Genomic DNA, 22,847 nt, shown 5'->3' on the forward strand with positions numbered 1-22,847 from the left:
CCCGCTGCATATCTTACAGCTTTAGTAATCAAACGTTCTGATGTAGGCAGTGGCACTTGCGAATGTGAGGTGAGGAATGGTTGTATGTGGTACGTGTGCACAGTCTAAACTGTGGGTGGAAGCAATATGCCTAGATGTGACTAGTCTGCGGCCGGAAACCAACACGAAGAAGAAGAGACGAAGGGCGGAAGAGACGAAGTGCACTCCGTTGTGGTCCCTTCGCAGTGCTAGCTAACATGGATGCTACAATGGAAAACATCGAACACACGCTACCGCTATACTCTAATAATGCAAAAAAGAAAAGTAAAAAGAAAGTGAATTCAGAATACACGTACAAATGTAAGTAGTCAATTTATCCTTTATATGTTTATTTCGGACTGCAAATGAAGTAAGGAACTCCGAGCTAGTTAGCAAGCAAGCTAGCTACCTACAAAGGGGACATCATGGCGCCTTGTCTCGAATACTTTTTCGAGCAGATTCGTGCGTAGACATCAGACGGCGCGATCCACATTTGTCCTATTAGTCAAAATGTGAATGTTATTTAATTTGAATTACATTGTATATGTAGTGATTTAAAACATATTTATTTATTTCAGTGTCTGAATATGAAACAATGGACTTTGTGAAATTGCGCGTATCAAATCGCTACATGTTTACGGGGAGGAGAAATGCCTCTCGACTGGCCTGGAGGTGAGTTCAGATTCTTATCCGAGATCCTCCCAGTACACTTTTTGTTAGATACGTTTTTTCATTTGACCTGTCATTGAGACGAGTCAATGTTTATGTTTTTAAATCGAAATGATCATTGTGTACCTTTTTGTTGCAGGGCCATCCTCAAACACATGGGCTTGCAGGGGAAGATGACGGCCAGTCAGGCAATGAAAAAATGGGAAAATCTGAAGAAGAGATACAAGGTAGCAATTGCATGCGACATACACTACATATCCAAAAGTATGTGGACACCTGCTTGTCGAACATCTCATTCCAAAATCATGGGCATTAATATGGAGTTGGTCCCCCCTTTGCTGCTATAACAGCCTTCACTCTTCTGGGAAGGCTCTTCACTAGATGTTGGAACATTGCTGTGGGGACTTGCTTCCATTCAGCCACGAGCATTAGTGAGGGCAGGCACAGATGTTGGCCGATTAGGCCTGGCTTGCAGTCGGCATTCCAATTCATCCCAAAGGTGTTCGATGGGGTTGAGGTCAGGGCTCTGTGCAGGCCAGTCAAGTTCTTCCACACTGATCTCAACAAACCATTTCTGTGTGGACCTTGCTTTGTGCATGGGGGCGTTGTCATGCTGAAACAGGAAAGGGCCTTCCCTAAACTGTTGCCACAAACCTGGAAGCACAGAATCGTCAAGAATGTCATTGTATACTGTAGTGTTAAGATTAGAGGCCGCGACCGGGAGGTCCGTGGGGCGACGCACCTAGCGTCGCCCGGGTTAGGGAGGGCTTGGTCGGTAGGGGTGTCCTTGTCCCATCGCGGACCAGCAACTCCTGTGGCGGGCTGGGCGCAGTGTGCGCTAACCAAGGTGGCCAGGTGCACAGTGTTTCCTCCGGCGCATTGGTGCGGCTGGCTTCCGGGTTGGATGCGCGCTGTGTTAAGAAGCAGTGCGGCTTGGTTGGGTTGTGTATCGGAGGACGCATGACTTTCAACCTTCGTCTCTCCCGAGCCCGTACGGGAGTTGTAGCGATGAGACAAGATAGTAGCTACTACAACAATTGGATACCACGAAATTGGGGAGAAAAAGGGGTAAAAATTCACAAAAAAAAAAAGATTAGAGGTCGACTGATTAATCGAAATGGCCAATTAATTAGGGCCGATTTCAAGTTTTCATAACAATCGGAAATCGGTATTTTTGGACACCGATTTGGGCCATTTAAAAAAATGTAAAACATTTTTTTTTGTACACCTTTATTTAATCTTTATTTAACTAGGCAAGTCAGTTAAGAACACATTCTTATTTTCAAGGATGGCTTAGGAACAGTGGGTTAACTGCCTCGTTCAGGGGCAGAACGACAGATGTTTACCTTGTCGGCTCAGGAAATCAATCTTGCAACCTTACAGTTAACTAGTCCAACGCTCTAACCACCTGCCTCTCATTGCACTCCACGAGGAGACTGCCTGTTACGCGAATGCAGTAAGAAGCCAAGGTAAGTTGCTAGCTAGCATTAAACTTATCTTATAAAAAACAATCAATTAATCATTAGTTATAACCACACATGGTTGATGATATTACTAGTTTATCTACCGTGTCCTGCATTGCATATAATCGATGCAGTGCGTACTGTTGCTCCAATGTGTACCTAACCATAAACATCAATGCCTGTCTTAAAATCAATACACAGAAGTATATATTTTAAATCTGCATATTTAGCTAAAATAAATCCAGGTTAGCAGGCAATATTAACCAGGTGAAATTGTCACTTCTCTTGCGTTCATTGCGCGCAGAGTCAGTGTATATGCAACAGTTTGGGCCGCCTAAATTGCCAGAATTTTACGTAATTATGACCTAACATTGAAGGTTGTGCAATGTAACAGCAATATTTAGACTAATGGATGCCACCCGTTAGATAAAATACGGAACTGTTCTGTATTTCACTGAAATAATAAACGTTTTGTTTTCGAGATGATAGTTTCCGGATTCGACCATATTAATGACCTAAGGCTTGTATTTCTGTGTGTTATCATGTTATAACTAAGTCTATGATTTGATAGAGCAGTCTGACTGAGCGATGGTAGGCACCAGCAGGCTTGTAAGCATTCATTCAAACAGCACTTTCGTGCGTTTGCCAGCAGCTGTTTATGACTTCAAGCCTATCAACTCCCGAGATTAGGCTGGTGTAACCAATGTGAAATGGCTAGCTAGTTAGCTGGGTGCGCGCTAATAGCGTTTCAAACGTCACTCGCTCTGAGACTTGGAGTGGTTGTTCCCCTTGCCCTGCAAGGGCCGCGGCTTTTGTGGAGCGATGGGTAACGCTGCTTAGAGGGTGGCTGTTGTCGTTGTGTTCCTGGTTCGAGCCCAGGTAGGAGCGAGGAGAGGGACATAAGCTATACTGTTACACTGGCAATACTAAAGTGCCTATAAGAACATCCAATAGTCAAAGGTTAATGAAATACAAATTGTATAGAGAGAAATTGTCCTATAATTCCTATAATAACTACAACCTAAAACTTCTTACCTGGGAATATTGAAGACTCATGTTAAAAGGAACCACCAGCTTTCATATGTTCTCATGTTCTGAGCAAGGAACTTTATACATTAGCTTTTTTACATGGCACATATTGAACTTTTACTTTCTTCTCCAACACTTTGTTTTTGCATTATTTAAACCAAATTGAACATGTTTCATTATTTATTTGAGGCTAAATTGATTTTATTGATGTATTAAAATAAGTGTTCATTCAGTATTGTTGTAATTGTCATTACAAATAAAGAAATAAAAATCGTCCGATTTAATCGTTATCGGTATTAATCGGCATAGCCTCAAATAAATAATGGAACATGTTCAATTTGGTTTAAATAATGCAAAACAAAGTGTTGGAGAAGAAAGTAAAAGTTCAATATGTGCCATGTAAGAAAGCTAACGTTTCAGTTCCTTGCTCAGAACATGAGAACATATGAAAGCTGGTGGTTCCTTTTAACATGAGTCTTCAATATTCCCAGGTAAGAAGTTTTAGGTTGTAGTTATTATAGGACTATTTCTCTCTATACCATTTGTATTTCATATACCTTTTGACTATTGGATGTTCTTATTGGCACTTTATTATTGCCAGTGTAACAGTATAGCTTCCATCCCTCTCCTCGCTGCTACCTGGACTCGAACCAGGAATACATCAACAACAGCAACCCTCGAAGCAGCGTTACCCACATGCAGAGCAAGGGGAACCATTCCGTATTTTATCTAGCAGATGGCATCCCTAAGTCTAAATATTCCTGTTACATTGCACAACCTTCAATATTATGTCATAATTACGTAAAATTCTGGCAAATTAGTTCGCAATGAGCCAGGCGGCCCAAACTGTTGCATATACCCTGACTCTGAGTGCAATGAACGCAAGAGAAGTGACACAGTTTCACCTGGTTAATATTGCCTACTAACCTGGATTTCTTTTAGCTAAATATGCAGGTTTAGAAATATACTTCTGTGTATTGATTTTAAGAAAGGCATGTTTATGTTAGGTACATGTTGGAGCAACGACAGTCCTTTTTCGCAAATGCGCACCACATTGATTATATGCAACACAGGACACGCTAGATAAACTAGTAATATCATCAACCATGTGTAGTTATAACTAGTGATTTTGATTGATTGTTTTTTATAAGATAAGTTTAATGCTAGCTAGCAACTTACCTTGGTTTCTTACTGCTTTCGCGTAACAGGCAGGCTCCTCGTGAGGCAGGTGGTTAGAGCGTTGGACTAGTTAACCGCAAGGTTGCAAGATTGAATCCCTGAGCTGAAAAAATCGTCCTGCCCCTGAACAAGGCAGTTAACCCACCGTTCCTAGGCCTTCATTGAAAATAAGAATGTGTTTTTAACTCACTTGCCTAGTTAAATAAAGGTGTAAAAAAAATACAGATTTCCAATTGTTATGAGAACTTGAAATCGTCCCTAATTAATGGGCCATTCTGATTAATTGGTCGACCTCTAATTGGCATCCTTGTAAAGTTCTAAATAGCCCTGCCCTAGAGACAAATCCTTCATTATCTGACTACCTACTAATACTGTTTATCCTTCTTTTGGGGACAGGAGCTGAAGTACCCTCCCCCAGGGGTGCAGGTGTTCCCCCACAGTTGGCGTTGGTACGATCTGATGAGTGATGCAATGGAGGGGCGTCTGGCAGGCTCAGCCCCCATCATTGGCCCACTCCCCCCGGGCACTAGCGACAGTGATTTTCTCCCTGACGCCCGGCCCAGGAAGAGATCCATGATGGGCGGAATAGGGGTGATGGGGATGCACTGCGACCTGGATGAGATGGACACCGAGAGGGCGACGCTGGAGACCGAACGGGCGGCATTGGAGGGCGAGCGAGAGGTGATGGGGAGAGAGCGGATGGCGCTGGAGAGAGAGCAAGCAGGGCTGGAACGAGAGATGGCCAACCTGGACCGGGAGCGTGCCCAACTGGAGAGGGAGAAGGCAGCGGTGGAGAGGGAGAGGGGGCTGATAGAGAAGGAGAAAGCGCAGGTGGCCAGGGATCGGCTGGCTGTGGACAGAGACAGAGTTCTACTGGCGGAGGGTAGAGCAGCGGAGGAGAACGGTGCGGAAGGACAAAGCTGTAAAACAGGAGGACAGAGGGTCGTTGGGTCGTTGGAAAGAACCGAGAGATTCCTCAAGATGTTTGAAAAGTTGGTTGAACGTATGTGAAGAACAATTATGTTTGTTTACACTAGAATAGAGTATTCAATTGGAAAGTAATTGGATATAATTTGTATTGGTTTTATTTTCTATGAATGTACAAAGTTTTCAATGACAAATCCTTTTTGTATTGCTGTTCAGAGATGCCTGTATGCCTATTGTTATCTGGGCTAGAAGTATTTGAACATGAACTGCCTAAACAGTTGTACTCAATCAGTTCATTCAAAATCACTTTGCAGCTACACACCTTACCGGTCAATTCTCAATTAAAATGTTAAGCCATTGAGGTCATCAAAACAACTTTATTCAATTGTGGTATTTCCATACAAAGCACACAATAGCAGGCTGTTTCTTCTTGTTAACCCCATCCACACCCAACAACCCCCCCCCCCCCCCCCCCCCCCTCCCCCTTGGTCATACAATAGTCTTGATCTTTATTGATATAGACTATTGTGGTCATAACAAGAACTTTGAAATGTAATATGCCAAATATTGCAGTTCATGTAAAAAAAGTGACTTCAGAATATATTTTTATATTACAGTACAGACTTTACAAATGCTTGTTTAATTGCTTCTTTTATTGCATTGATATTCAAATTGGCGTTCCAGTAAGCTTCAGCTTCAATTAGTTTATGCTAGTATCATTTTTTTTTTTTTTTTAAATAGTGTTAGATTTCTGTAATATAATTTTTCTCCTTTACAAAAACATATTTAAACAATATTACTGGTTGTCGTGGCCAGTTGTGAACAGACATGAAACAATGTTTGATTGTTGGATCAATAAAATGTCACATTTTCATTGTCTTTTTGTTTGCTTCAAGTTGCTGAACAGTTTGGCTTTTGACAAAGTTATCTGGTGTGTATTTGTGTGTAGGAATGAGAGATACACACCATCTCTCTCACTGTGTTATGTATGCAATCAACAGCTGATCAGACTTAAATTAGGCCAGATAGGTAGACACTGTGTTCCGGTGTTTACTGTATGTGCAGATTGCAATTGAACTGAGACTGGACAACTTTTAGGATGTCTCCGTAGGTAAGTGAGTGTATGGTATGTACATATGTCTCGTAGATGTTGAGCTGTGTAAGGATGCTTGTGTATTCACGAGTATTGATCAGTGTGTGGTTAGATGTGGGCTCCGATGGGGACGCGGGGCAGACACACATAGGCCTGTGGGGTCCTGCTGAGGTTGATGGGGTTGCCGTCCAGGCGAATGTCCTCCAGTGCGTTCCTGATGTAGTTGAAGTCTTTCAGGTTGCAGAACGTGTCCTCGTGTATCATCTGAATGTTGTTGCGCTGGAAAACAAGGCATTGGAAGTCTAAGAAAACACTGAAACAACACATTCATTATGGCGCTCTTACCACCACCTAGTGGTTAGTGTTGGACTTGTAACCAAAAGGTTGCAAGATCGAATCCCTGAGCTGACAAGGTACAAATCTGTCGTTCTGCCCCTGAACAAAGCAGTTAACCCACCGTTCCTAGGCCGTCATTGAAAATAAGAATTTGTTCATAACTGACTTACATTTTTATTTTACTAGGAATCTATGGGCCTTGAGATTCTGCACAGGTCTGCTGGAGTGGTGGAGAAAAGTACAGTTTAAATATACAATAATTTGCCCTAATAACTGAATGGCAGAGAATTGCCCAGAATGTTTTGAAACAGCTTGCAGAAAGAGGGGATACGGTGGTCAGTTGAGCAAAAATCCCTCTAGTCACCACCAGTGTACACTATGGGGTAATCCTATAGTTCCCACATCCCACTATAGTTCCCGATAGTTCCCACATCACCCACAAGAGGGCAGTAATGAGGCAGGAGTGCAAGTACCTGTAGGTGCAGAGAGCGCAGGCTGTCCGGTAGGGGCACAGGGATGTGGTCGATGTGGTTGTCTGTTAGGTACAGGTACAGCAGACCCGTCATGTCCTAAACAAAACACAGTGTTTACATTTAGAGTGGAGTCATTTATGCCAGACAGTCTCTTACCTGTTTTTGTTTCCCAGCACTCACACATGATTCAACTCATCAAGGGCTTGGTGATTAGTCCATTAGGGGAATCAAATGTGATAATGCTGGGAAAAAGAAAATCAATTGTTTGTAATCCTTGTCAGACCTACATACCTTGAAAGCCTCTTTGTGGATGCCTGTGGCGCCAATGTTGTTGTGGCTGGCGTCGATGAGGGTCATCACGGGCGGAAGGGCAGGAAGCTGTGACACGCCGTTCTCACGGAGCACCAGCTCCTCCAGCACGGGCAGGCCGGAGAACGCATCATCGGCGATGGATGCAATCTCGTTGGCGGTCAAGTCGATCCTCTTCAGCTTGTCTGCAAGAGAGAGAAGGTAAAGTACTCTGACTTCCACGTGGTTTCATTAATTGAAACAGCCATTGAACAGCAGGAAATCTCACAGGCTGTGCCTTTAACATGTGACACCTACTCATCTGAGCGAAGTCGCCCTTGTTGATCTTGGTGATGCGGTTGTAGCGGGCGTAGAAGTGAGTGGTCTCTTTGGGGAGAGGCGGCACGCTCGTCAGCTTCACATCATCACAGTAGACAGAACCACCCAGACAGGTGCACAGCAGGCAAGTAGGCATACCTGGGACAGACAGACAGGACAAGGAAGTAAGAAGGAGGTAGGCGATACACTTGAGAGAACAGTTGATAGGTCTGAAATGTTGTGTGATGAAGTTTAGGCCACCAGCCTTCGATGCAGTGACAATGGGTTTGTAGAATGGTGGAGACGTGCACTCAGTGTTGATATGATTTGTTTGTTTTACCTCTTGCATCAAGAAATGTTGTCAAGTCTGGATTGGATGCAGCTTTTGATGTGACCAAGATGTGCACATTATGAGGGTTGTTGCTGAGGTGCTATGGTTGAGGTGTAGTGCATTCCCAATGTTAGACATATTGTGTTAATGGTGTTCGGGACAGGTTATAACACAGACGTTTGGTGAAGATGACAATAACAGATGTTAGAGACTCATATCGTAGAGCAACTTGATAGTAAACACATTATACAGACAGACACATGACAGTGTTTGTGACAAGACATCGTGTAACGGACATTACAGATACATATGGCTTCAACACAGTTTGTGGTCAGTTTTAACAGGAGGCACATAAGATTCAATAACCCTATTCAATCAAAACCAGGGTTTCTGGGGTGAAATGGAAGAGACAACTCATATAAAGATATGAGAAAATAGGTTTGAATATGGGAATGTGATAGACCCCATGTACTGTATAGTGAAGTAGAATAGACCCTATAACCCCAGAAGCCTGGTTACAGGTTTTGATTGAATAGTTAGTGTTTGTGCTGGATACTGACCTTTAATGTCCAAGTCAACCTCTGGCAACCCAGAGCCCCCTGAGCCTACTGTACCTCCAGACTCCTGAGGGGTTTTCGGAGTAGTCAGGAGCACTTCCTCCTCTTGTTAGAGATAGAGATGAGGTAGGAGACAGGTTGGAAACAGCATGGACAGTGACACGACAACAAGTGCTGTTTGCCACGGTGACAAGTCACAAATAGCAAGGGAGTTGTGTTGTTGTCGTTGTTTATGACACATTTAACTGATTCAATTAGGTAATAGTTAAATGGAATCTTGGGAATGGATTTTTAGAGTTAATCAAATGATGTTATGTTGATATATGTTTAATATAAATACAGTTGGAGTCGGAAGTTTACATACACTTAGGTTGGAGTCATTAAAACTTGTTTTTCAACCACTCCACAAATGTCTTGTTAACAAACTATAGTTTTGGCAAGTGGGTTAGGACATCTACTTTGTGCATGACACAATTCATTTTTCCAACAATTGTTTACAGACAGATTATTTCACTGTATCTCAATTCCAGTGGGTCAGAAGTTTACATACACTAAGTTGACTGTGCCTTTAAACAGCAATTTCCAAACTCCTGAAGGTACCACATTCATCTCTACAAACAAAAGTACGCAAGTATAAACACCATGGGACCACGCAGCCGTCATATGCTCAGGAAGGAGATGCTTTCTGTCTCCTAGAGATGAACGTACCTTGGTGCGAAAAGTGCAAATCAATCCCAGAACAACACCAAAGGACCTTGTGAAGATGCTGGAGGAAACAGGTACAAAAGTATCTATATCCACAGTAAAATGAGTCCTATATCGACATAACCTGAAAGGCAGCTCAACAAGGAAGAAGCCACTGCTCCAAAACTGCCATAAAAAAGCCAGACTACAGTTTGCAACTGCACATGGGGACAAAGATCATACTTTTTGGAGAAATGTCCTCTGGTCTGATGAAACAAAAATAGAACTGTTTGGCCATAATGACCATCGTTATGTTTGGAGGAAAAAGAAGGAGGCTTGCAAGCCGAATAACACCATCCCAACAGTGAAGCACGAAGGGTGGCAACATCATGTTGTGGGGGTGTTTTGCTGAAGGAGGGACTGGTGCACTTCACAAAATAGATGGCATCATGAGGTAGGAAAATTATGTGGATATATTGAAGCAACATCTCAAGACTTCAGTCAGGAAGTTAAAGCTTGGTCGCAAATGGGTCTTCCAAATGGACAATGACCCTAAGCATACTTTCAAAGTTGTGGCAAAATGGCTTAAGGACAACAAAGTCAAGGTATTGGAGTGGCCATCACAAAGCCCTGACCTCAATCCTATAGAAAATGTGTGGGCTGAACTGAAAAAGCATGTGCGAGCAAGGAGGCCTACAAACCTGACTCAGTTACACCAGGTCTGTCAGGAGGAATGGGCCAAAAGCTTGTGGAAGGCTACCCAAAATGTTTGACCCAAGTTAAACAATTTAAAGGCAATGCTACCAAATACTAATTGAGTGTATGTAAACTTCTGACCCAATGAGAACGTGATGAAATAAATAAAAGCTGAAATAAATCAATTTCTACTATTATTCTGACATTTCACATTCTTAAAATAAAGTGGTGATCTTAACTGACAACTAAAACAGGGAATTTGTACTAGGATTAAATGTCAGGAATTGTGAAAAACTGAGTTTAAATGTATTTGGCTAAGGTGTATGTAAACTTCCGACTTCAACTGTAGGTACATTGGAACAGTGTTCTTAGCTGGAATTGGAGATTCATACTTGTCAACCACAAATCCTTTGAAAAGCATCTCTTGACCAGATTATTTGGTCACATTCTCCTGTCCAAATACGGACATGGCAGCAGAGCATGCTTTCTGCCAAAGTTTTTGGGACCTTTACCCCTGTTATCCTTACACATATGATATGATGGGTTAATACCATAGAGATCTGTTTTCTTATTATTTCTTTGTTTGGTGGTACTGACCTTCTTCAGGGTCAGGGATTAATGTGACCTCTGACCCACCAGAGTCGGAGCCCCCAGGCCCTGAGACCCCTGAGGTGCCAAAGGCCCCGGACTCCCCAGAAACACCCGATGCCTCCTGGGGGGTAGTGTCAGGAATGAGGGGCAGCTCCTCCTCTTGTTAGAGCCAAGGGGAGGGTTTAGGAGACAGGTTAGTGCTTCTCATGGGATGGGATGGGATGGACTGTCAATCAACAACCATTCAATCAGACAATCAATCAATCATTCTCAAACATGGTTTGACAGTGGGTTAGGTTGACAATGATTAGGGACTTATGGTAAGTAATGCAATGAAATTGGTAGGACAATGATTGACGTTTACAATGACAATGATACTGTAAGTGACAAAGCAATGACACAGGGTTTACAATGACGACACAAGAAAGCATTATCAATCCACATTTAACCAGCACAAAGCAGTTAAATGAAAAGGCAAATTTATAAATGCAATGAAATCCCATATAGTCTTAGCTTATCAATCAGTGCTTGGAACCGTATTAGGTTCACAAGGCCACTATAGGCCCAACCAACTATCTGTATACTTCTACAGTGTAGTCTGTATAAGTATAGGTACTGACCTCCAGATATAATTATTATTCCTGAGTCCCCGGAACCTCCAGAACCTCCGGAACCCCCAGTACTGGAAACCAATATGTCCCCGGAACCCCCTGAGCCTAGGAGGGTGCTGGAACCTCCAGAGCCCAGGGAACCAAGATCCCCGGAACCCCCAGAGCCTCCAGAACCAAGGTCCCCAGAACCCCCAGAGCCTCCAAAACCAAGGTCCCCGGACCCCACAGAGTCTCCGGATCCAAGGTCCCCGGAACCCACAGAGCCTCCGGATCCAAGGTCCCCGGAACCCACAGAGCCTCCGGATCCAAGGTACCCGGAACCCCCAGAACCTGCTGAACCAATTTCCATGGAACCCCCTGAGCCTCCAGAAGCCAAAAGGTCCCCAGAACCGGAAGCCAAAAGGTCTCCGGAACCCCCAGAACCTCCGGAAACCCCAGAGCCACCGGAACCCCCAGAACCCGTGGAACCCCCAAAGTCCCCGGAGATATGAAGAATGTCAATAGGACTCAGGCGCAGCTCCTCCTCTTGTTAGAGACAAGATTAGGTGTTAGAAGAGACAGGTTAGAGCAGAGTGGACCATGATTCAGTTTAGGGCTAGTGAGTCATGTTTACAATGATGATTAGGAGACATTACAACAAGTTAATGAGATTTATGGTTGAGTACCACACATTTAACTAATGTCAGACAGTTAAATGGAACTCATGCATTTGGAAATGACGAAGGATGATTGTAAAAAGGGGTCGATTTGCATGGGTAGGCGTTAAGAGGGAAGGTTGTGTGTTATGTATCCCTGTCAGTACTGGACACATACCTTCCTCTCCCTGTGTGTATGGACTCATAGTGTGAGGTGACAGAGTGGATGTGCTGTGGATGTGTGTATACAGACCTCCCTGTGTATGGGCTCATAGTGTGAGGTGACACGGTGTATGTGCTGTGGGTGTGTGTATGTGTGTATACAGACCTCCCTGTGTGTCTGGGCCCATGAGTACCCCAGACCCCCCTGAGCCTTGGGGGATGAGCTGGGGTCTTAGGGGCAACTCCTCCTCCTCCTCTTCCTCCTCCAGTGATGCAGGGCCCCCAGGACCAGGGTAGTTATAATTTGGTGGGGCCAGTGTGCCAATCTCTATCTGTGGGAAAGACAGTAACAGAGGAAGTCAATGCTAATGCAGGAGTTGTGCCACTAGAGAGCGCCAGAGACCACCAGAGAGCGCCAGAGACCACCAGAGAGCACCAGAGACCACCAGAGAGCGCCAGAGACCACCATAGAGCGCCAGAGACCACCAGAGAGTGCCAGAGATTACCAGAGAGTGCCAGAGATGACCAGAAAGTGCCAGAGACTACCAGAGAGCGCCAGAGAGTGCCAGAGACCGCCAGAGACCACCAGAGAGCAGTAGCCTCACTTACCGAGTAACCGGAGGCTTCAAAAGCCAACTGTCGCTTATAGACCGGAAGCTCTACGTCTTTTGGTCCAGACGTGCAGAGTGTGAAGCACTGATTTTGAGTTCAATACCAGTAATCATCTCATCAGTACCCAATTTATGTCACAGGACAACGTTATGTATGACCATGCTCAATTGGCAATAAATCTTAACAGCGACCAAACAATAATTAAATATTTGGATACAACACGAGTAGCTAAAGAGTGCCCAGGAAAAGGATCAGGGACATGAGGACTTCTAGACATCCTGACTTCTACCATTCAGAGAGAATAGAAGACAGTTATAGTATCAGTCATTCACAGGTGTAGCATAAAAGGGGCACCTCAGGGCTATGCTGTTTCACCTCTACCATTTATATACAGATGACTGAAGAAGCAACCAGGAACGGAGAGACATCATTGTGTATGCAGATGACTCAGACATAATAAACCTCCTAAATGATCATGACACTGGTAATGGCCAAGTAGTGGAAGACTTGGTATATTGCTTCCTATCTACAGGTGAATGTTGAAAAAAAATTGAGGACATGAATATTGATTTGAGGAAGACCCTCAAGGGTTTCCCCCCCCCCCAAAAAAAATCCCAGCCAGGAATTGGAAAATGTGGATACAAATGTCTGGGTACAATTTTGGACCACAAACTGAGATGAGAGAAGAATACAAGTGCAATCTGGGTAAAGGCACAACAGAAAGTGTTTTTAGTAGGGAAACTCCACCTTCCAACCAAGGAAACAAGACTATTCTCACCCTGTTTTACAGATTTCTCACTGTTACCACATTCTCCACGGTCTGTTGGTTTGTAAACATAACTGTAAAATGTTTGGTCAAAATTAACAGGATAGTGAGCATTAGTTCAAACATCACAGGTGTGGCACAAACCCACTTTTTGTCACTAAACAATAGGAACGTCCTCTAAAAATTAAACATCATTTTCATTAAAGTGGAAGTTCAGTATTTTACAATTTAATGTAAGAAACTTCCTCACCCTGAAAGTAGTCTATGGACTAGGAAAAACCGTAATCCATGATTTGTTTTCTTTAAAAGTACCTTTTCAGTGTGACGAACCATTCGACAACTTGTGAAATACCGAATCTCCCCTACAATTGACTATTGTGGGTTTTTAACTTGGGAACTGCATAACCTGCACAGTAGGCTTACCTATGGCAGTGGTGCCTTGGTAGGATGCTCTGTGACAATCACTTCCTGGGTCAAGTGACAGGATATACTCATAGGGGTCACAGTCAGACAGTACATGCAAACCGAAAAATGGAAGAACCCATTGCAAATGGAAAAGTTAGAATGGCTACAGTGTGAAAATGTTGTAAACATGTCAAACCTAACCCAGTTGAGATTGTCTATGACAAAATGTAAAGAGGTATTTTGCCATTTATGAGCAGTTTGTGGGTTTCATGTGGAATGATGACCACAGCAGGTGTTTGGTTTGTTTTAGAAAGCAAATAAACAGTCACACTACATGGTAGGCTTACATCTAAAGAATATCTCTAAAACTCAGTCTGTTGACCTTCCACCTCTCCATGTTCTCACAGTCCTCAGAACCCAATGAGGAGTGTGTGTGTCAGAAGGTCAAAGCATTTCCACTCAAATGTACCAAACAGACGGCCGAAATATGCAATGTCAAGAAGTCATATTGAAATCCTAACGGCACACTTTCCAGAAGCGGTCTTTGGCTGTAAGAGGGCTCCCATAGTACGTTCTGATAGTGCCTCACAGCAAAGCACGACACACTCATTGTTTTAATACCAGTTATGATATCAACTGCATCTTTCTACTGTGCTTTAAGCCATACATCTCACCTCCTAAATAGATGAACATAATGCAAAACTTCCAACACAGCTACATGTTCCTATGTTATGTAATGTGGAAGAGAGGGGTAAGAACTGTCATTCTTGCTTGTTTGATGTTATGTCTGGCCTATGCCACCTGACCACAATGCATTTTCTTGCATGTAAAGCAGATATCAGAAAATCAGACAATAAATAAATATCTACTCTCAACTAATGTTAAGAATGTGATAGACACTTCAAGGGGTACCTGCCTTCATTGTCCTTGCTATTCAGCAAACCACCAGAGTAATGCCATGCATTTCTATTATTAACCACACAGGGGCGCTGAAACCCCACAATGTGAAAAAGGTAATATCTGACTCTCTTACACCCATGGCCTGATTCTATCTTCTAAAAGAGGGAATGGTCCTTATGGAACCAAGAGACACATGGTAGCTGCAAAAAATGCATATTTCACTCCACTTATCTCAACCAATGTTGAGAGAAGCTGTCCATTGACTTTCACTCCATGTCAAGCAGATTCCTAACCTGAGGTAGCCTGAGACTTACCTAAAGGCAACTCACCACAGATTCCTAACCTGAGGTAGCCTGAGACTTACCTAAAGGCAACTCTCCACAAAGTGTATGTTGCTGTATAATGAAGTTCCTAAAAGCAGATACACATTTAGATGCATGGAAAGGCATGTACAGTAAAATGGGAACGTTTGTAAATGTAGCCACGTAGAACGGGTATGAAATTGAAAATGCACGTTTTTGAGAGTTTGGCAGTGACAGAGTTTAGGAGACAACAAGGTAGGCCTTTGAGTAGTCTTGCACAGAGTTAGTTTGCTTGCTGCTGATGCCCCTCCTCCTCCTCCTCCCCCCAAAAAGCAAACATACAAACTCGGGAGAAACGAGAGGCGAAAGCTTGGCTACCCAAAAAAAAAAAAAAACTCTGGGAAACAACGTGGAAATACAAAATGTGCAGAGAGAAAGTTTTGAAGTTCCATAATGTGAAATAGAGGAGCTGATTTGAAGCATACAGATCTTTCTGTGCAGCATTGCACTCTTGCTCACTCACAAACATTATTTTCTGGTCTCGCCAATGCATCTCTTTAGAAACTTCACAACTCTAGAGAGATCTATGCATAATACCACCACTCTTCTAAACCAAGCTGTGACACCCTAAAACATATCACGAAACCAACCAAGGAGTCCCATTTACCACAAAGTCCTAGCCTCACAGAATGGTTTATATGTTAGGTCATTGTCAGAGTGTATACCACATATGATCACCCATTTGGATGTAGTTTATTTGCACAGATAAAACCAGTAAGTTAAAACAATGTGCAGGAAGAGGCTGAATGGGTTTGTCTAGGAGTCTTCTAGTTGTCAGACAATATCAGGCTTGTTTAGGTCCAAGAAGATATACAATGGAACCCAAAACCGGCAAATGGAATGAATAACTTTAGAATATGTATATTGGTACTCCATGCACATAGGGGTGAAGTGGTATGTTGGAAAGTGCTTCTTTACAAATAAACAAGAATTTTAAACAAATACGGTGCATTTGGGAAGTATTTGTACCCCTTCCGTTGTTTCACATTTTGTTACGTTACAGCCTTATTCTAAAATTCATTCAATATTTTTTTTCTCATCAATCTATACACAATACCCCATAATGAAAAAGCTTTTTTTGGTGTGGAATTTTTAGCAGATGTATAATAAAAAAAAAATAGAAAATACCTTATTTACATAAGTATTCAGACCCTTTGCTATGAGACTCGAAATTGAGCTCAGGTGCATCCTGTTTCCATTGATAATCCTTTGAGATGTTTCTACAATTGGATTGGAGTCCACCTGTGGTAAATTCAATCGATTGGACATGATTTGGAAAGGCACATACCTGTCTATATAAGGTCCCACAGTTGACAATGCATGTCATAGAAAAAACCAAGCTATGAGGTCGAAAGAATTGTCCATAGAGTTCCGAGACAGGATTGTGTCACGGCACAGATCTGGGGAAGGGTACCAAAAAATGTCTGCAGCATTGAAGGTCCCCAAGAACACAGTGGCCTTCATCCTTCTTAAATGGGAGAAGTTTGGAACCACCAAGACTCTTCCAAGAGCTGGCCAAACTGAGCAGAAGGGCCTTGGTCAGGGAGGTGACCAAGAAACCGATGGTCACTCTGACAGAACTCCAGAGTTCCTCTATGGCGATGGGAGAACAAGCATCTCTGTAGCATTCCACCAATCAAGCCTTTCTGGTAGAGTAGCCAGACGGAAGCCACTTCTCAGTAAAAGGCACATGACCACCCTCTTGGTGTTTGTCAAAAGGCACCTAAAGACTCTCAGACCATGAGAAACAAGATTATCTGGTCTGATGAAACCAAGAATGAACTCTTTGGCCTGAATGCCAAGCATAATTTACTGGCACCATCCCTACATTGAAACATGGTGGTGGCAGCATCATGCTGTGGGGGTGTTTTAAGCATCAGGGACTGGGAGACTAGTCAGGATTGAGGGAAAGATGAATGGAGCAAAGTACAGAGAGAGATCCTTGATGAAAACCTGCTCCAGAGCACTCAGGACCTCAGACAGACGCAAAGTTTCACCTTCCAACAGAACAACAACCCTAAGCACACAGCCAAGACAACGCAGGAGTGGCTTCGGAACAAGTCTCTGAATGTCCTTGAGTGGCCCAGCCAAAGCCCGGACTTGAACCCGATCGAACATCTCTGGAGAGACCTGACAATAGCTGTGCAGAGTCGCTCCCCATCCAACCTTACAGCGCTTGAGAGGATCTGCAGAGAAGAATGGGAGAAACTCCCCAAATACAGGTGTGCCAAGCTTGTAGCATCATACCCAAGAAGACTCAAGGCTGTAATCGCTGACAAAGGTGCTTCAACAAACTATTGAGTAAAGGGTCTGAATACTTATGTCAATGTTTTTTTTTATTTTTTTTTATTAATAAGTCAGCAAAAAAATATAAAAACCTGTTTTTGCTTTGTCATTATGGGGTATTGTGTGTAGATTCATGAGGAAAAAACAATTTAATCCATTTTAGAATAAGGCTGTAACAAAATGTGGAAAAAGTCAAGTGGTCTGATTACTTTCCGAACGCACTGTATGGTTTCAATGGCCGGCATATGGGACTGTACACACATGTACATCTGTATACATACGTTCCATCTGCCTTTGTGTAATGTTCTGTGTGTCTTTCTCAGGGCCCACTGCCGCTCTCTACAAAGGCCAACTTCGCTCAATGATGGCTTCATGATGACACAAGATACATTGCAGCCACACCGCAAAAACCTAGACTTACCTAGATTTTTTTTTTACCTAGATTTGTTCTGTTGTATTGAGGAAGTAAACATGACTTGTTTTGAGTTTCTCTCACTCACCCAGAAAATGCATTTACTTTTTTTTTTTTTTTGACTTCCCCAGGAAATACAAGACTTGTTTCAATCCTGCCAGTGCACTAAAATAATTTACCTTGGTGGTAAGACATCAAGTTAATGCATTCTAATGGTAAGAAACACAATATCTATGTAAGATCAAAACATTTTGCAGAGAGCTTGTTTACAATATGTTGTCCATTGAAAGGCTTTCTGCTATAAAGTTTGGTGACCTTACACGTGACGGAGGACTTAAACACTTGGCTCACGTTTAGGGTTTAGCTAAGTGGGCTAATAGGGACTTGTGGTGCCCAGATGACCCGTGTTCAGCACGCGTGACCTATAAATTGATGAAAACACTAATCCCTGTCCACATGCAGCAACTGCCAAACACAAGGTCATAGGTCACCTAAGTGATCAGAGGTACACTGTCTGTTTGTTTTCAAAGCAACACCACAGACTTTAATTTGAGAAATAGCCAAAACAATGGCAAAGTTGTCATGTATTATGATGTAATAAATAAAATGCACATGCAATGATTGTATTTAAAAAAAAAACTTTTGTGGATCTTATGTGAAATTGCAGTATAGATCAGAATTCGCTAAAATATTTATAAGTAAAATTTGAGATGAGCTTGATTTAACTTGAAATGTGAACTTTTGGGACTATTCTATTGGTTCTATTGTAACGGAAAAACTAAATGAAGTGCAGTTCAGGTATTTGAAAGTGTTTTCCATACCTGGCTGTATTTGACCCAGGTCTGGTATTAACATCTTTAAGGACACCACTAGAGGCTAATAACAATCAGGTATAAACAGAATAAAGCTACGCATTTTTATTACATAACTTCACTTGTTTTCCACGAGTGGCCCCTAGCACCGTCTCTAAAGCTGCTATTCTGAAGCTGCTTAGAGGTACCATTTAAATAGACCAAAGAGAGCATTACAAGCTTCTATTTGCATGTTGCTGATGCAATGTGACCTGTGACCTATTCACAACAGACACATACTCTACAGTGCTCTAAACCAAGTCAGCTCCTGTTCTAGGAGTGTCTGCAAAGGGCTGCACCAGATCAGTAACTCTGGCCTTGGATTACAGTTTACAGGAGAAAAGTGTGACGCTTCTTAGGGTTAGGGTCAGACGAGCTGCAGAATTAAGAAAGGCAATAGAGAGCTGGAAAGAGAAAGCAGAGATCATAGTTGAGTCTCCTCTGACTTGGTGAGGGAGGACTCCTTCCAGTCTGCATGATCCCCTTTCCCACTCTACATCCTTATTCCTAAATCTGCCCTCTCACCCTTCAGTAGCCAACTGTATCAAGGGCAAGCGCTGCCACACACTAACAAATATTCTAAAATCGCACTGAAAATGTTAATCATGTGAGTGCGATCTAGAGTATATTTTCCCCAGCACACACACACCACTGAAGAGAAGGTCTGAAGGGAACTGCTGGAGTTTTTCCTGTCTTCTATCTACACTATTGTCAAGGGTTTGTTTTCTTCTGTATCAGTTTCTCTTTCCCCTGAATCATTCCAAGGCTTTTGGATTAATGTGGTAATTTAACAGATGGGATTATCCAAAACAACTCACACGCACACACACACACACACACACACACACACACACACACACACACACACACACACACACACACACACACACACACACACACAATGCATTAACATCACCTTCCTCCATCAAACTGAGCCATTAGAACATTCTCTGAGATTGCACATTGATAAACCAGCAGACTAATGAACGACTACAACATTGTTTTGTACACAGATCCCTCATGTTATAATAGCCAAATGTGCATTGGATTGTGGGACTGACTTGGATGGTGGCATACCACATCGGGTTCAGTTTACATGGTTTGGCTCAAGGGGAACGAGTCGAAAATCTGATCCCGCTGTTGAGCCTCATGCCAGCCTGACATAGTTTTGGCATTGTGTCTTTGTTACAAAAGAAAATAAACGGGAACATTGGCTGAAATGGGCTGTTTTAGTGTTCTCTGGCCAAACCTGCATTGCAGACTAGTTGCATCACATCCAACTTGGGCCGTTGAAGGCTACTTCTAGCGTGGGCAGCGCTCTCTCTGCTCACTCTCCTCTTTCCGCCATTTTGGACTAATTTGGGTGCTTTTTATTGTTCAGATTGTTTAATGTCCGACAGAACCCTCTGGCCCACTTGAAACCCTTTGGGTTCTGGCTAGCACAGAGCAGTTTGGCCCATGTTAGCATGCCGATGTCAGACCTGGGCCAAATGTGGGTTAGAATTGAACTTAACAACAAGGGCTATAATATCCTTTGCCACATAGGCTGTATCTACATGTATCTACAGGCTACTGTAGAAGGTACTAACACCTCTCACCAACAGAAACGCCACTCATTGACTTTGATCCATACTTGCCATACTTGTTCCATGTCTAATGTAGCTACATTCCTGTCCTAATTGTATCCCTTCCCCAGCCCTTTATGAATACATTGTATGCAAGTGAGTTGAGAGGCTCGAACCCTGCAGCTGTATTTCTTTATTTTATTTTTATTTAACATTTATTTAACTTGGCAAGTCAGTTAAGAACAAATTCTCATTTACAATGACGGCCTAACACGGACGACGCTGGGCCAATTGTGCGCCACCCTATGGGACCTGTAAGGCTTGCGGAACTGGTGGCAGTGAAGTCAGACGCAGGAGAGCAGAGATAGGTAGAGATAGGCAGAGATAGGTAATAGCCGGAGCAGTTTAATTACAAAACCCACGGCAATACGTAAAGAACCTACATGGGTACAAAACCCGACACTCACCAGTAACATAGCGTACAAGCACTTACAAACAAACAATTCCACACAAGGACATGGGGGGAACAGAGGGTTAAATACACAACAATTAATGATGGAAATGGAAACCAGGTGTTTAAGAAAACAAATGGAAATTGAAAAGTGGATCGGCGATGGCTAGAAGACCGGTGACGCCGACCGCCGAACACCGCCTGAACAAGGAGAGGAAACGACTTCGGTGGAAGTCGTAACACTCCCAATCACGGCCAGATATGATACAGCTGTATTGCTCAATGCATACATTTCAATCTAACCCCCCACCCTACCCCCCAGCCCCAACACACAAGCACAATATTTTCATGCATTTTTTTCTTCTCCCCTCAGGCAATTTGAAATATTCTGAAAAATGGGCAGTTTAAACCAGCAGTGACAGTAAATCAGATGTCTCGTTTTGTAACATTGATAAACAACTGATCTAACTGACACATAGACATAAATATCCAGGTGGTAACGGCAGGCTATAGGGCCTGCCCCCTATTGTGGATGAAGGGTTTGACCATGCAAAATGGCATCACGATGAACTGGATAATAAACCCAGAACCAACCAAGTAGTAAACCCAAAGCGGGGAAAGATACACCTGCTTTCAGAGTCAGATTGAGTACTCGAGTCTGACAATTGCATTGTATGCAAGGCTTTTGGATCCTATGGTCTATACTCCATCTGTCCTGTTTATTTTGAGAAGAAGAGTTTTAATTGGGCCAATGTAAATGAGATTTAATTAGATGTAATTGCTTGAAATAAAAATGTGGTAATTTAACAAGTGATTATCCGAAGCAACACACATGCATAAATGCACACACGCTCACATGCACATACGCACACGCCCACATGCACATACGCACACGCCCACACGCACACACACTCTGCATTAACATCACCTTCCTCCGTCAAACTGAGCCATTAGAACATTCTCTGAGATGACGTAATCTGCAAAACTCATCAAATTCGAATCACTCTCATTAGAGAAAAAAAAGTTGTGATATCATATACACATTGATAAACCAACACAAGACCAACAGTATTGTTTGTAGTCTACAATCTAATCCCAAAGGGGGGTGAACTACACCTGCTTTCAGAGGGAAATTGAATACCTGACTCTGACTAACGATAAAGATTTTCGACATAGATGAATAAAATGTCATTGTATGCATTATTCTCTGTCTGAAGACATTGTAGCTGAGGAAAAATGTTCACTGAGCCCATCAAGTCTTGTCTACAGACACAGCAACGGCAGTATTTGACTCCGAATGCTACACGGCTGTAATAGCCCTAGATGTAATCTAATAATCAGAGTTGAGAAGCATGGAACCTCTAATCCCACGCAAATCAAAACTCAACTTCTCCCTTCAACCATTGCTCTTCCTAGAAGAGTTAAAAAGATGTCTCTCAAAAACGTTCAAGACTCCCTAGTTTCAGTCCATGCATACAGTACAATCCATCGGTGCCAATCAACCCTTGAGGGGGAGTGAACGAGTGCAGTTTGGAGAGAAGGGGGAGGAAAGGGATACATGGAATTGGGCCAAAGTGACAAGCGTTGAAAACTACAGTCAGCTATGAGCATTCAAACTAATAAGCAGGAAAACTTGTGAGGTTCTATCTGACATTTTGGTCCAATTGCTTTTTTATTCACATAGAGTTGCTTTTTAAGTGGTCTTTTACAAGTACATTTACAATATAATACAAAAATCTGAAGGTTCTATCTGCTCAAACAGCTGTCCATTTGGTGCTATAAAGTTCTATATGCAATCCAATCACACAATGCTGGGTTGTCAATCAAAAATAATTGTATGTGACTGTATACTTATTGAGTCGTGAAAGAGGAAGACATCACAAAACAGTTCTGAGATCTGGGACTTGAAAATACAAATGATCTCAAAACGATACATTTTGCAGATAAAAACATATAGTCCCAAGTCCTTGGGTCTCGAACTCTTCCAATGTTTCATTAATGCAGATTCCATCATCAAGGCTCAGGATACTGTGGGGTGTAAAGCCATGATAAGTCCCCATCAACGAATTCAATTGCTTTATTACGTCATGAGAGTTGGTAAGTAAACACACACAACAACAAAAAACACACAAATGAACAACTCCACAGTCATATCATTATTCCACAAGATCAATGCT

At 42.7% G+C, this 22,847-nt stretch overlaps 2 protein-coding genes across 3 annotated transcripts in view; one reads left to right on the plus strand and one right to left on the minus strand.

Annotated features, from left to right (window-relative positions):
• On the plus strand, positions 1-6,157 carry LOC110490575. Its single transcript, XM_021564005.2, has 4 exons — positions 1-339; positions 597-690; positions 827-914; positions 4,755-6,157. Exons 1-4 carry the CDS (start codon positions 237-239, stop codon positions 5,367-5,369), a joined length of 900 nt encoding a protein of 299 aa, XP_021419680.2. The 5' UTR covers positions 1-236; the 3' UTR covers positions 5,370-6,157.
• Positions 6,005-22,847, minus strand: part of LOC110490574 (leucine-rich repeat protein soc-2 homolog) — a 22,611-nt gene continuing 5,768 nt past the window's right edge. For both annotated transcript variants that reach the window (XM_021564003.2, XM_036944943.1), the window contains exons 3-10: positions 12,227-12,392; positions 11,273-11,788; positions 10,659-10,811; positions 8,685-8,786; positions 7,794-7,952; positions 7,479-7,681; positions 7,188-7,283; positions 6,005-6,657 (exon numbers count right to left, since the gene is read on the minus strand). In XM_021564003.2, the coding sequence (XP_021419678.1) occupies positions 6,487-6,657; positions 7,188-7,283; positions 7,479-7,681; positions 7,794-7,952; positions 8,685-8,786; positions 10,659-10,811; positions 11,273-11,788; positions 12,227-12,392 (1,566 nt within the window). In that variant the 3' untranslated portion in view covers positions 6,005-6,486. The remainder of the gene's footprint in view (positions 6,658-7,187; positions 7,284-7,478; positions 7,682-7,793; positions 7,953-8,684; positions 8,787-10,658; positions 10,812-11,272; positions 11,789-12,226; positions 12,393-22,847) is intronic.

This window comes from Oncorhynchus mykiss, chromosome 15 (assembly GCF_013265735.2).
Source record: "Oncorhynchus mykiss isolate Arlee chromosome 15, USDA_OmykA_1.1, whole genome shotgun sequence".
In the NCBI taxonomy this organism is placed as follows: Eukaryota; Metazoa; Chordata; class Actinopteri; order Salmoniformes; family Salmonidae; genus Oncorhynchus; species Oncorhynchus mykiss.

Coding starts and splice junctions, on each gene's coding strand:
- LOC110490575 (XM_021564005.2), top strand. CDS start 237: ATGGATGCTACAATGGAAAACATCGAACACACGCTACCGCTATACTCT. Junction 340..596: donor TTCAGAATACACGTACAAAT/GTAAGTAGTCAA, acceptor TATTTATTTCAG/TGTCTGAATATGAAACAATG. Junction 915..4,754: donor ATCTGAAGAAGAGATACAAG/GTAGCAATTGCA, acceptor TTTTGGGGACAG/GAGCTGAAGTACCCTCCCCC.